The sequence below is a fragment of the Labeo rohita genome, chromosome 7, assembly GCF_022985175.1.
Source record: "Labeo rohita strain BAU-BD-2019 chromosome 7, IGBB_LRoh.1.0, whole genome shotgun sequence".
In the NCBI taxonomy this organism is placed as follows: Eukaryota; Metazoa; Chordata; class Actinopteri; order Cypriniformes; family Cyprinidae; genus Labeo; species Labeo rohita.
Window position 1 is genome coordinate 29209575 of NC_066875.1, and position 14844 is coordinate 29224418.

The following is a 14844-nucleotide window of genomic DNA, read 5'->3' on the forward strand; positions in this document are numbered from 1 at the left end:
CGTGCAGCAAATGTATGTTGGCTTATGTCCCGCCGGATAAATCAATAGGCTATGATACAGTTCATATGTACGCATCTAACCTCCTAACCACACAGCAAATCTTCTGAATGAATCTTTTCCCAAATCATCCCTCCCTAACATTTTTTTTCTCATTTTTATTCATTGACAAACGTCAACACGGGACAGGAGAGATGTCAGTAAATAAAGGAAAACAAAGTAACTGGTGTCATTTATTTGATATTTTCTTGTAAATTTAAAAGGTAATGCATTATTTTATTAGTTGCTTGAAAAAACTAATCTGATTATGTAACTCACATTACTTGTAATGCATTACCCCCAACACTGATGGTTTGTAGCATGAGCAGTTTAGCGCTGCACTATTATTCTTCTAGTTACTTACCTATAGCAGCTAATGAATCTGAAAAAGAAAAATAAGGTGAATATAGAGGTATAAAAATGTATTGTTGCTGTTCTTGTCCTAATAGTTCACAGGTGCATTTTTAAATGAAGTATTGTGATGTCACTGTCAGTCATGTTGAAAATGTGTTTGTATACTTGTTTGTTCACTCAGGACAGCATTGATTCTGGGCTGCGAGTATGCGTGTAAGGATGCAGTGGATGTTTTGTTGAAACATGGCGCTGAGGTCACTGCTGTTGACGGTTTCGGCCATGACAGTTATCACTATGCACGGCTCAGCAAAAACCAGGAGCTTGTCTCTCTTGTCAAGAGTTATCTGGACAGCGCCACAAAAGGTTTTGTTGCTTCCTGTTTTTATGATCTCTCTTTCATGTCTACATCTGTTAGTGCTTCAATCAAAAACTCTAAGGAATTAATTAAAATGTACCTTAGACTACATTGGGACAACACTGTATAAAATTATTGACGTAAACTGAATTGGAAAATTCTGTAAATGCAATAGCGTAGAGCAAACACTGGACCTAATATTGTTTTAATATTAGCCATATTACCAAGTGACTGTTAAATGCGTCTAGAGATTGATGGCACAATTTTATGGTTGGTTGCATTTTAGTGTTTGCATCAGTCATTTTGTGTCACATCAGAACAGATAGAAATCTGCAATCTAATATACTGGACGTTTAGTCATGTAAGTGTCTGAGGTCAAGTTAAGGTGAGGGATCTCAAGTTTTTAAATGAGAATTAAAATGTAGGGTGAAATTAAGCAGGTTGTAATGTAGTCGTTCATTGCAGTTTTACATTCAGAGCTTTTTGTCATTGCGTCCAGAGCAAGCACTCAAAATAGCACAGTGGAAAAAAAGTGATTTGCCAAGCAATTCCTGGAAGTATTATTACTAACAGTAGACCACTATTATCATTGGAACAAGATATTCCTTTATCACCTCATTGCTTCCGTTGTTCCATTTCATTATCCTTTGCATTAAGTAAAGGATTTTATTTTTCATTTAAGTATCTCACATATTGGAACTTTTCACAGAGAGGGTGATGAAAATTTCTGCCATACTTGGTGTAAATCAGTTAAATGCGGTTTTTCATCAGATTTATAATCCTTTTTTCCCCCCCTGCAGTGCGCATTACTTTGTTGCATCACTTTTGGTGTGAATAGGCCTTTATCAGGTAGTAAGGTTAGAGAGATCAAAGCCCCAAAAGCTTATGCACGCACTTCTGAAGATGAGTGTAGAACAGTGTCTTTTCAGCTTCATGCTTCAGAGTAAAAAAGAAGAGCTACTTGCACATACCATAACATTTCAATCCTCCGTCTGTATGGGGTTTTTTTTTTTTTTTTTTTTTCAGTTGTTCCATGAGTTGCTAATTAATAATTGCTCATTTGTATTCACAGCAAAAGAGGCTGCCAAGATGGAACAGAAAAAGAGGGTATACACAGCTTTTTCACGTTTATTTCATTCTTAGCATCTTCCCGCTGATGAGATTTGAAAGAAATAATCAATCAGAGAGGTTAAACCCCCTCCAACTGATTAACTTTTGTTAATCAATATGTAGCAATAAAAACGTGCCAGTATATTTTCTAAGAACATACTGACCGGAAAAAGGCTGCCTTATTTCTGTAATTTCATTGAAGCCATTTAGAGCAATGAGTCTGGAATCATACAAATAGGTTTTTATGATTGATGTGCAGAAAGCACAATTTAGTTTGTTTCTCATTTCGGCGCTTCTTTCATATTAAATGGAAAATAAATTATTTCAGGCGAATATAATTCATTTTCTTATCACATGCCATGTTTCACTGTCTTGATGTGCTAATCTGACTTTACCTGCAGTAGCGACTGCAGTGCTGTAAAAACTATTACACACTACTGCCACCCAGTGTTCAATGCAAGTAGTACACAATGTTATTTTTCCCTAAAAAAAGAAAACAGATCTAACACTTATTAGAATTTAAGCACTTTTTATCCTTGAAGTTCACTTATGTTAGTAAGTCATAATTTTTACATGTAAAAAATACCTTGAAGGCAATAAATGTGTTAAAAACATAAACATCTTTTAAGGTCATTCTGTAATAATCAGGGACCGTGGTAGGAATAAACTGCAGCCACTCATTTCAAACATGTCAGTTTGTCAGTAGTGATTATTTTTGTATTGTTGTTTATCATTTTTATGTTTTATTTTCAGTTGCACTCTGTGGAATTGGTCGCTGAAACCTCTAACCGTGATAAGATCATACAGGTAAGGGCAAATCAAATCTATGACTCTTGCCAGTAAATTACTCTTGTTCTTTTTGAAGATGATGTTGTTGTTGTTATTAGATATGGGCTTGTTTTATTCTCTGCCATTTACATGTGTACACATTCTGTAGCTGAATTTTTATTAATTATAAGATTTGTAAAACATTTATCATAGACATTTTGCATTGCAAACTGGACACAAATGAATGGACAATAAATGACTGTGTTTGTAAAGCCTAGAATTCACTGCGCAACTTTTAAAATCTGAACAGATTTTTAAAACACTAGGTATCATATGCTTACTGACTTCATAAATAGTGAGGGGAAAACTGTCCATCATACACTCTCACGACTGAGGATCACACACTGCCGGACTTTAAAGTCGTTCCAGATACAAACGTGCGCAGAAACAAATAAAAACAACTTGCATTCTAAAATCGGCTGAAAACATCAAACGTGTTTGATATACCCGACTGGATGGAATCAGATTCTACACTGAAAAATAGGAGTCTGTGACCATCATACACTACGCAATTTTCTGTGGAATCTGTCATCGGTAACCTGCAGACTGGCTCTGACTTTTGGCAACTACCGTTAAATTATCCAGAGTGTAAATCAGCAGAAAATTGGGTCAAAGATTATGTAATGTATTCCAGGCTTAAGAGTGTGCATGTTTGTGTTTTCTAGGACCTGGAGAAAAAGAATGAGAGCCAACAGGAGACACTAAAGAAGTTCCATCAGGAACAGCGAACGCTGCTGGATAAAGTTAACATGCTTCAGCAGCAACTCAGTCAGGTATTTCTTCAGGCTTCTTGTAATTGGTCAATTTATTTGAAAGCATGCACCCTACACGGGTGTTTTCAGCACTCCAGTAAATTGAAGCCAAAGTGCTCATAAATGGCACTTTAATCTGAATTTAGCAGGCAGTCTAGTTCTACAGATATCTTGCTTGTTCTCAGTCCCTCTTTCTGTCCTTTCCTATTTTTTTTTTTTTTTTTTTTAAAGGAAAAGTCAACAGTTGAGGACATTCACAAGGAGGTAATTTGTGTGTTGCCCTGGAAATCCTTCTCTCCTAATGACATTTGTCTACCGTTTAATTTTTTAAATTTCTATCATAGTAATGGGTTACTTATTTGTTTTTTTGTTTTTTTTATTCAGGTTTAGTGTTAGTTGCTGTTTAATATGCATGTGTATCTCTGTTTTGTACACCAGAGAGAACAGCTGAAGCGTTTACTTTCTGTAAAAGAGAAGGAGGAAGGAGCCAGGGCCATAGAGACTGTGAGAGTCCAACAGCGGAGCCATTTGGTCAGTAAAAATCTTTGCAATATGCTCAAGGACTGCTGCTCATTAACTCTGTATCCAGCAGTTCATGATCAAAGTTTGATGAAATGATGAATAAATTTGCATGTTTTTATTTTGCAGGGAGATTACCCTGGCCAGTCTGTGATCAAAGGTGATTTTGTTTTTTTTTAATCTGGCTCTTTAGACTGATTAAGTATGGCACTTGATATTGCAGGCCTCAGTATAAAAAAGTGTACTGATGTTGAAATAACATGTAGGGATGTCAGAAAAGTATGTTTTCTGTAAGTAAAGATGTGCGTTTTCATTTTGTTTGTTTTTTTCTTGCAGGAAAAGACAATGTACTAGTGCGACAGTCACACAGCCTGGATTCTGCTCAGGTAAATTAAAATCATCTTAACATAAATGCCATTAATTTCTGCTGAATTCAAAAATAGCTATTTATACTTCATGTTGATGTAAACCAACTTCATCACATGCCACCTGAGATGAACTTGAATTTAAGGGTCTTTAAGGAAAGGTTGTAGAGTGACTTCACAAGTATGAGAGGATTGATTTATGAGGGGTTTTACCGTCTTAACACTGATGTATAACAGATTTTAATCGGTGAAATTGTGCCTTAAATACAAATTGTCTATTGTTAAAGTTTTTAAAACAATAGCAATTGCTATAAAATGACAGTCTGTAATATTCAGCCCTACAAAATGTTTGCACATTTAACATTAAACGGTTTAAAGTAAAAACAGGTTGTTGTTGTTGTTGTTGTTGTTGTTGTTGTTGTTGTTGTTGTTGGTCTGTATGTACTTGTCAGTTCAGTCCAGTCAGTTCAGTGTGCATATATGTGACCCTGGACCACAAAACCGGTTGTAAGTATCACTCAATAGCCAAAAATACACTGTATGGTTCAGAATGATCAGGTTTTATTATTTTTTTTCTCAGGATATTAAGTAAAGATCGTGTTCTATGAATATAATTTGTAAATTTCCTACCATGTGTATGTGTATGTGTGAAAATATAAAATATATAAAAAATATATTAATTAATTAATTTCTTAATTTATTTATTTATTTGCACTCTCGGATTCCAGATTTTCAAATAGTTGCAACTCTATCTTAACAAACCATGCATCAATGGAAAGTTTGTTTATTCAGCTATCAGATGATGTATAAATTTAATTAAAAAAAAAAAAAAAAAAAAAAAAAAAAAAAAAAAAAATATATATATATATATATATATATATATTCTTATGACTGGTTTTGTGGTCCAGGGTCACGTATCCCATTTTCTTTATGCAGTTAAACAATAGCATTAGACTTCAAGTGCAGATGCCTAAATGTAAAATCAAGAATTGGTTCTGAAGGTTTGCTGAGCATGCACAATCTTTACATTACTCATTGCACCCAAGGTTTGGTATTTTAGGGGGTTTTTTTCTTTCTTTTTTTCTTTTGATGTTTAGTAATGCAGTGAGCAGGCTGGCTGTGTCAGCTGCGTTAGGCTTAGGAGAGGCAGTGGCAGTCAGATAAGTTGCTCTCTCATTTCATTTCAGAACCTCCATAGCCTGCAGTGTCAGAAGGGTTTATGATTTATTAGCGCTATTCTCTGAAGGGACGTACTATGCCTGGGAGATGTGGCAGATGTGGTGGATGCAATTTTGTTGTCACATTAGCACCAGAGACGACTTTACCTGTGTTAAAGGTCACCGCACACTTTAAAACGATGAAAAAATGCCTCTACTAAAGTAGGATCAAATGTCTGACTTGGTATGTGGCCTAGATAAAGTTTTTTTTTTTTTTTTTTTTTTTTTTTTTTTTTTTTTTTTTTTTTTTTTTTTTTTCTTTTTTTTTTCTTTTCAAAAGTTCTAATGCCTAATGTAACCCCAAATGAGAAAAAGTATCGGAACCATTCCATCTTCTCATCTCTTTTAAGGCTGGTTTTGATTTTTCCTTTGTTTTTTTTTTTTAAATGGACTTAATTTTTTCCCACTAATTTCTTGTTCTAATAGTCATGAGGAAGCTGTGGAAAAAATAAATATTTCCAGTGTTTTCCACTGTGGCGTAGTAACTATCAGTGTAAAACACACAGACAGAAAGTTTTGTGTGATTTAATAATGAATGCCTTGTGTTTTAAATTCAGATCTTACAGCCTTCAGGACCATCTCGATCTGTGGCTCGACCTTTGGAGCTGTCTCGGCCAGTGGCTGGTGATCCTGAGACACTTCGTCTAGAGCTTGACAGTGTCCGCAGGCAGCAAGAGGCTGCACAAGACGAGGTGGAACACCTCCAAAAGGCTCTAGCATGCAAGTCTCAGGAGTGTGAAGAGCTGACCAAGAAGTGTGAGACTATCAAGCGTGAGTCGGATCAGCAAATACAAGAGCTGGAGGAAGCCATGGGAGATGTGCAGAAGCGAATGATAGACTCAGAGGCAAAGGTGAAACAGCTTCAGGCTCATGTGGTGGCGGTAAAGGAGCATTTCAGTAACCAGGTTGTTGATGACCTCAAAGCACAACTGAATGAGGTGAAGGCAAAGTATGAGGGTGCTTCTGCTGAGGTTGGACGGGTCAGGAATCATTTAAAGCTGAGCGAGAAAGCTTTGGAGGAGTATAAGAAAAGTGAAGGGCTTCTGGCTGTGGAAGTCGAGAAGCTTACGGCAGAGCTGAGTGCAATGCGAGAGGACCATAAAAACATGGAGGAGACGCTCTTGAACATGGAGGGTCAAGCGAAGACTGCAGAGGCCAGGTTGACCTCAATGGTTCCAGGAGAGAAGTTTGACAACATGAAGAACCTCCTTACCAATGCTGTGGATGAGAAAGAGCTACAGCTGGCTGAGTTAAGGGAAGATTATGACCGTGTGCTGGAGGAAGTGGCAGAGCTCCATCGTGCGATGGACGACCGACAAACGGTCTCTCTTCAAGAGCACGAGCGGGTCCGGGCTGCTCTGGAGGAGCAAAGCTCAAGCCTGAAGAAGAAACTTGCTGATGTTACTGCAAAGTGTCAGTCATTAATATGTGAAGTGGAGGAAGGTGAGGATGAGAGAGAGCTACTCAGAGAGGAGCTGCAGGAACTCAGTAACAATCTGAAGACCAAGTATGTGACCTTGGAAAACCATGAGGAGGTGAAGAGGTCCATGGGACTTGCCGTGGAGGAATTGAGGGTTAGGTTAGCAGAGGAGACTGAGAAGAGAAAACAAGCTGAGGAGCAGCTTCAGAGGTTGCAGGAGGAGAAGAACTCTCTTTGTGAGAACATTGCCAACCTGAGGAGCATGTACATCCCCAGTGAACGTTATGAGAGCGAGATGGCTGCACTCACAGAACGCAACACAGAACTGGAGAGAGATCTTAATAGCCTTCAAGATCAATACCAGGAGAAAGTCAATGAACTCGAGGTTCTGGCAGCTGAAAAAGCATCACTGAAGCAGAACTTTGACACTGAGTTTGTCGCAAAGAATGAGCATGAGAGAGTGCAAACGGAGTTGAATGAGGCTTTGGAGAAAGCGAAGATTGAAATTGCAAAGTTGGAGGATGATTGTAGAGTTCGGGATGAGGAGCTACAGAAGGCGAAAGAAGGAAATGCTACGTTGAAAGAGGAGTTTGAGAATGTGCAAGCTAAGTTAGAAAGTGACTATATCAGCCTTGTTGAACATGAGAGATTGAAAAGCACAATGAGCAAAGCTTTATCAGAAGCAGAGGGCAAAGCTCAGGATGCCTACTCCAAGTACCAGTGTGCTCAAGAGAGCTCATCAAAGCTTCACGGAGAAATTGAAGCACAGAAGAAAGAGCTGGAAACTATTCAGGAGGCATTGCAGTTGAGGTTTGTTCCATTGACCGCTGTGGAGGAAAAAGAAATGCATTTCAACACCTCTCTGAAGGACTTGGCAGCAAAACTTGCTGAAATGCAGGAGATGTACAGTGATGAAAAGACCAAAGGGGAATGCCAAAGGCAAGAGAACGAAAAATTGAAAGATGAGATGGTATCTCTGCAGCAGAAACTTCAGATGGGGCTTGTGTCCAGTGAGAAGTACAAAGAAGTGGAGGATCGCTGCAAAGACCAGGTGGAGGAGCTGAGTATGAAGTTGATGGAGCTGGAGCAGCAATACAAAGAGGTTACGATCCAGCGGGCCGAACTAGAGGAGAAAAATGCAATGTGCAACTCTGAGATCCAGAGTCTCCAAAAGAAACTGAACAGTGAGTATATTCATCTGGAGCAGTTCGAGGCCATGCAGAGCTCTTTGAGTGGCAGCCTGCAGGAGGCGCAAAAGGAGTGCAAGTGCTTACGTGAAGCTCAAAGACTGGAAGTCCAGCGCGTTCATGAACTAGAGAAACAGCTTCAGAGTCAAAGCTGTGAGGAGAACCAGTATAGCCAGGTCAAAGAGGCTCTGGAACGTGAAGTCAATGAGCTTCGCTTAGCACTGCGGGAGGAGGAAGAAACCAGTGCGCAGAGGGCTGAGGACGTAGCCACTCTGCAGACTGAGCTTCTCAGAGCCACGCATGCTCTGGATGACCTCCGCAGCCATGAAGAGCAGGTGACCGAGCTCAGAGCTGAAAAGCACAAGTTGGAGGAGCAGGTGCGTGAACTTGGCGATCGCCTATCGGGACTAGATGAGCAATATGAAGACCTGTACAGGGAAACAAGCCAGGCTAGGGAGAATGAAATGAGGGCGAGAGCAGAAACCGAGGCCTTGCAGGTAAAGAGTGCCTCTATTGAGAAGGAGATCAGAGATCTGAAGGAGAGATACGAGGAATCTATGAGCACCATTGGAGAATTGCAGAAGAGGATTCAGGCATCCACAGAGCAGACTGAGCTTAAAGACAAAAGGGTGAGATTGTTATAAACTAATTTGTATGTGGAAGAGTTTTTTCGATAAGTGCCTGATATTTCATCTGATTATAAGCAAGGTGTTCTTCGTTTCAGATCACAGAACTGCTGGCAGATGTTGAAAGGCTGAAACAGGCTCTGAATGGCTTATCCCAGCTGGCTTATGCTGGCAACACGCCGAACAAGAGACAGACTCAACACATTGACACACTCCAAGCCCAGGTCAAGAGCCTCCAGCAGCAGCTGGCTGTGAGTAGCTCTGTGCACATGCACATACCGGTGGATTTGTTCGTAATTGCCCACAAATATGACATGCCGTAGCACTGGACTGAATAATACACTCATTTACTGACTGACTTGCGTTCATGATAGATTCTAGAGCCGTCCTGTCCTATCTAACTTACTTTTGCAGTTGGAGCGGGCATGGCCATTTATAAATTTGGCTTCCAGTCTCATCCGTGGCCATTTATATCTGTAAACAGCTTATTTTGCTGCTTGATATTATAAATTGATGTGTCTTACCATATTATTTGAATATATTATATTAATTATGAGCACACTGGTTTGTAGTGCAAACAGTTTTACCATTTACTGCACGTTGTTATTACTGGTTCAAGCGCATAGCAATGAAACCCTATTGCAATTGCTAGAATGGTCACAGATCAGTGATCTCCATGTAAAACTAATCGTGCGGACCAAACCGTAAATCGTAGAGACTTAAAACTTGGAGGGATGGTAGTACTCACACCACTGACAACGTGACCAAGGCTCGCCCCAATCGGTCTGACGGGGATGCTATAGCGATCAAAAGATTGAAATCACTCATAACTCTTAAACCGTTAATCACAGGCTCAAGAGTCTTATGTCGTTGGAATCATCAGATTTGATTGAGAACCTGGCGAAATGTTGGGGTATTTCACATTTTTTAAAAGGCTACTTTTGCGAACTATTCCTAGGTTTTTTGCCTGATCGGAACTAAACCAGTGCAGAAAGATTCTCTGTCGAGTGAATATCAATAATTTTTTGCTGGAGCCAGCGTTCGGACATAGAACCCGGATGCACTGCATCTCGTTTTCAATCAGTAAGGAAGACGCACACATGCCTTGTGGTACTCTGAGCGCGCGTTGAAGACTGAACTATTTTTTTAAAATATATTTTATACCTAAATGCCCTAGAATTCACAACATTTTTAATTTTTTTTGAAATTTGCGAAATATTATTATGATTTAAAATAGCTATTTTAATATATTTAAAAACGTAATTTGTTATTGTGATGTCAAAGCTTAATTTTCACAGCTGAATTAATGAAAAAAGTAATAAATATGTAGGTTTGTCGAAGCATGTCAGTTTTGTAAAATGTTATGTTTTATTGAGGTTGCATTGTGTTTACAAACTCATTGACCATCTAACCTTGCAAGACCTTATTATCAGACACACTTTTTTTTTTTTTGGTTTTGTTTTTATCTAAACAGGATGCTGAGAGGCAACATAGAGAAGTGGTTTCAATTTATCGAACTCATCTTCTCAGTGCAGCACAGGTAATTGTGTGTGAATGCGAGTGTGAAGGGTTTTTTGATGTTTCATTTTTTGCAGTAGCAGTTCCTTCTGTTTTGCTCTGTTTTGTCAATACGTCAAGGTCATTTATTAGAAACTCTTAGTAGGATTGTATAGTGTATGTTTTTCTGTGTACCATAGATGACATGTGGTACTGTTATAGTGAGACACTGTAATAATATACGGGTCATAGCCTATAGTTGCATAGTTCCTGGAAGCAATTCTAAAAATGAACATATCCAGACTAAATACCGGTCACTTCTTTTCTTTCAGGGTCACATGGATGAAGACGTCCAAGCTGCCTTATTGCAGATCATTCGAATGAGACAAGGTTTTGTGTGTTGAACTCAGCACACTGAGACGACACTGACTCCAATTCATCATTCACACAGTAACCTCCGTTCAGCTCAGTGCAGTTTGATACTGCTCTGGAATGCTCAGTCAGAAAGTCACATTTTGCAACATTTGACATGTCCTGATTAGGCTGAGTGTTGTAAGCACTAACATGTGTATCTGTAATATAGATTTGCTTAGTGACAGTACTAGATATAGCGGTAAGGATAGTTATACTTATCCAAAAGCATAAATCATAAACATGAGAGGCAACGGATAATGATTTAATCGCAAATAAGCACATGTAAGCTTAACTAGGCACACTATTCCTAAATGCTATAGAGGCAATGGAAAGTGCAGGTTGCTGTAAAGATGTAAACTGCACATTTAGTGATTGAGTCTCATGTACCTCCTTATTTCATGTTGAAATAACCTAACTACAGTTTAAAGAAGAACATTCCCTCCCTCCACTCTTATAGCCTTGATCTGAGCTACATGTACAGTGTGTTAATGAGGGATGAGAGATTTTAACTTTCTGTTCTTGGTCCAGCATTACTGTATCCTCTTCAATGGTTACAGTAATATGCTGGTTAGAGGAAGTAGATCTTTCAACACTGGGGAAACTAGCTTCCAGGCTTTAGTGGAGTGGTGGGTACAGAGGCACATCCTGGGCAGACAATAGTAATGTTCCATACGGTATACAATAAGAGCACTAGTAAAATTTATTTGCACACTTATTTTGGAGGGTCCCAGAATTGTTATGGTCCAAAGTCATTATGAAAGATCAGAGCACACCACTGCAGCTTCTTCGTACACTTATCTTTTGCAATTTTGCCCATGTCCATACACTGGTTTGTTTGTTCCAAATGCACATGATGTATTTGAGTCAGTGGGTGTCTATTGGATTGGGTGATTTAGGATGGAGTATATCTTTTACTGTAAAATTGCTTTGCTTCTGCAGTGACAGCAGGAAACCACGTCTCATGAATGACAGAATGAGCGAAGCATTTAACACTGAGGACTTTCATAACACACTATCCCTCATGGTCCTGTATCCTGGCTGATATCGCCATCTAGTGGTGTGACTTGGCTGGCCAAGTTTGATGTGTGCTTTTGTGTAGGAGAATGTGATGCATTTAGGAATTTCTTCCCAAATCTGATATATCACCTTTTCCATGGCTTTGTAATACTTTTGATTAATGAACAACTTGTTTGTGGTAACTCTAACAGAATTCAGCAGGACTGGAATGGAAAGGCACAATAATCTGTTCAGGTTTCAGAAAGTGACTGTATACTGACATGCTTTATATTTTGTGTTTTTTTTTTTTTTTTTTCTTCATCTAAACTTTCAAAATATCCTTGGATAACCAGATGTTCCAAAAAATAATTGAATTTCCAACCATGGCTTTCCAGTATTGATTTTAATTTATTTTGAAAATACCACCGTAGTGCCACTTTTGGTTTGATTTGGTATTAACTGAAGCTGTTGGTTCTCTCTTTTGGGGATGACTAATTGTAACGGTTTCATTATTTATTAGTATTACATTCTAACTGTGCTCTTATGATTATCAGTTAGTCTGTTTCTTTCTTTAATGGACTTTTCTCTCCTTTTTGTTTCGTGAAATTTTGAGTCTAACATCAATAAAAGTGCCTCTTTTAGACTAAACCGGCTCTGTGCAAATGAATATGATTAATCCCAGCAGTCTCGGAGTGTCTCGAAGTGAACCTTGCTTTTGGCGGGCCTTTCCAGCCCCTCTCGCTCTCCTTGAAGTGAACGCACATGTTGTTACTTTAAAACCAATGAGATCTAGATTGAAGGCTCTTTTATTCCTCATGTGGTTTGCATTGATTTGTACCTTAGTGATTAACTTAGCTTTAACGTAAAATGAGATTTACAAATGCAAAGAAAAGACTGCTTCTCTCCCCATGAATTATTTTAAGGTCTGAGTAAAAAATCTAGTGCTTCAACTGAATCAATGTTTCCTATCTATCTTAGTTTCTGCAATATGCTTTGATAAGTCACTGCTCTTTTTTTTTTTTTTTTTTTTTTTTTTTTATATGTATCAATGTCTATAATTCTGGTGAAGATGTTGGAGGTCATTTCCTAAAGCTCTAAACTTGTCCCACACCTGATTAATTTGACATTTTTGTAAATGTGATTGTTTAAACGACAGCTCTCAGTTTGCCTCCGACTCCCTCTCCCCCTGCTTCTCTTGCAGTCTCTTGTTTTTATGAGTCTGTTATTTGTGGCCTGCCCTGCATAAGCTGTTCTCAGCAATTATGGCAAATACAATTCAATCTGTTTGGAGCTTTCCCTTTAATCTCATTTCCAGGACCATAAGCAGAACCAGACATCCTCCCACCACTCCCCTCTCTTTGCCTTTCTCTCTACCATTAATCATGTCCATAAGGATCACAGTGGAACCCTGTCGTTTAGCTGGCCCCCTGGTAGGTGGGCAGACTTGGAGCGGGGGGGTATCAACCCTGTTCGTGTTGCTTTAATGTGGTTAGTTGCTCAGTCGGTAGTCTTTGTGTCGTGATTCACGCTCACTTTGACCACAGAGCCTTCCACGTGTCATGCGAATAATTTGCTCCCTTTTTATCCGTCTGTTTAGATTTTGTGTGCATTTGAAGTTTTCTTACTTTCCCTTTTAATAGTTTAATGCAGATGTGTAAAACATCCCGTTCTCATTGGTTTCACCCTCTTATCATACGTTGTGCTGGCTGGGCTTTCCAAGTTTGTACCTTTTAAAAGTATGTCATAGAAAACCCCATCTTTTCTCATTAGCCACCCTGGATCGGTCACCTCTGCTCACCCCTTTAATGTTTTTGCAGAGGTCCCTGCACTTTGTTGCCTCAATAAAGTTCATTTATAGGATAACAGGGCTCTGGAGGACACATGGGCCTGATTTGGACTAGATGGATTCAACATGTCTCCTGCCCAGCTCCTCTCTGATCCTGGCCATGTGATCCATACCTCCCTGACCTCATCATCCATCATATAACACCTGGGATGAGGGGAAAAATGGTTGAAAAAATAAAAGCGACTCTTTTATTTTGTAGGATTTATTGGTTGGCCGCAGGAGAGTCCCGCTACCACCGCCAGGCCGTGGCTCCATCCGTCCACGGATGGGTTTTTATGCACGAGGGGAAGACCGTAGGGGTGTGTTCCACCTCCGTAAAAGTGTTTGAGTTAAAAATAAACATCCTCGTTTGAGTGGGCCGGCACATGGGCGAAGGGTTGATTAGATCACGCAGGTACAAAAATATGATACTGTTGAGAACATTTCAAACGGACTCCTAAACCACAAGGTAATTGTGCAGGAGGGGGTGTTGTGCTACGAAGTTGAAATTTTAAACTGCACGTTTAAACGGTTACATCTGAGCTCATTGTTGTTCTTTTTCCCTCATTAGCTCTTGGTTAACCACTAATGCCTTGTGTATCAACTCATTTTTACTTTCTCCCCCTTTTTCCGGTCAGGGCTCAACAAGAAACATGTGGTTGTCCTCTCTTCCAAGCTCAAGCTCTTAATAATCCCCAGGCTTCAATGGAAAATCGACTGCATTTCACATGTCTGCTAAGAGCTGACACATGGGGCTGTGTCCGTGGTTTAACAGAATAAGCCTGCGGAATTGATGGTTGGCTGCTTGGAAACAGTGCTGCAACTAATGTACTTTCTTGATTTTATAAAGCGTTTGGTTTTGCCTGCTTTTCTCGCTCTGCGGTGTAGGCTTGTGGTTCTTTAAAGGCTTGTTAAGAGGTAAATTGAGGGGAAAGGTGAGGAGAGCATTATGTTTTGGCCATCTTTATGCTGTAATTTTTGCTAAGCTCAGCTGTTTGATAGTCTGAAGTCGCTGGAGAAAACACTGGATTGCTTGATTCAGGTGGACCTTGGAAGAGTCTAGGGCCTTAAGATATTTCACATAAAAGACGTTTACATGTAGTCCACAAGAGAAAATAATAGTTGAATTTATAAAAATGACCCTGTTCGCTGTTCTTTAGAGAAATCCTTCAGGTCCCGCAAATTTTTTGAACCCTTTCCAACATTGAGATCCATCTTTTCACACCGAGGACAGCTGAGGGACTCGTATGCAACTATTACAAAAGGTTCAAACTTGCTGACGGTTCAGTAGAAAAAAAGAAAAAAAAAACTGCATTAAGTGCCTGGGATGTAAACTTTTGAAC

At 39.3% G+C, this 14844-nt stretch overlaps 1 protein-coding gene across 2 annotated transcripts in view; it reads left to right on the top strand.

The window, feature by feature from the left end:
• uacab (uveal autoantigen with coiled-coil domains and ankyrin repeats b) overlaps positions 1 to 11992 on the top strand; it is a 51028-nt gene extending 39036 nt beyond the window's left edge. For both annotated transcript variants that reach the window (XM_051114766.1, XM_051114767.1), the window contains 12 exons: positions 572 to 753; positions 1818 to 1852; positions 2609 to 2662; positions 3349 to 3456; positions 3667 to 3699; positions 3874 to 3966; positions 4084 to 4114; positions 4291 to 4340; positions 6094 to 8772; positions 8868 to 9020; positions 10244 to 10309; positions 10599 to 11992. In XM_051114766.1, coding sequence (XP_050970723.1) covers positions 572 to 753; positions 1818 to 1852; positions 2609 to 2662; positions 3349 to 3456; positions 3667 to 3699; positions 3874 to 3966; positions 4084 to 4114; positions 4291 to 4340; positions 6094 to 8772; positions 8868 to 9020; positions 10244 to 10309; positions 10599 to 10670 — 3556 coding nt within the window. In that variant the 3' untranslated portion in view covers positions 10671 to 11992. The remainder of the gene's footprint in view (positions 1 to 571; positions 754 to 1817; positions 1853 to 2608; positions 2663 to 3348; positions 3457 to 3666; positions 3700 to 3873; positions 3967 to 4083; positions 4115 to 4290; positions 4341 to 6093; positions 8773 to 8867; positions 9021 to 10243; positions 10310 to 10598) is intronic.
• The last annotated feature ends 2852 nt before the right edge of the window (positions 11993 to 14844 follow it).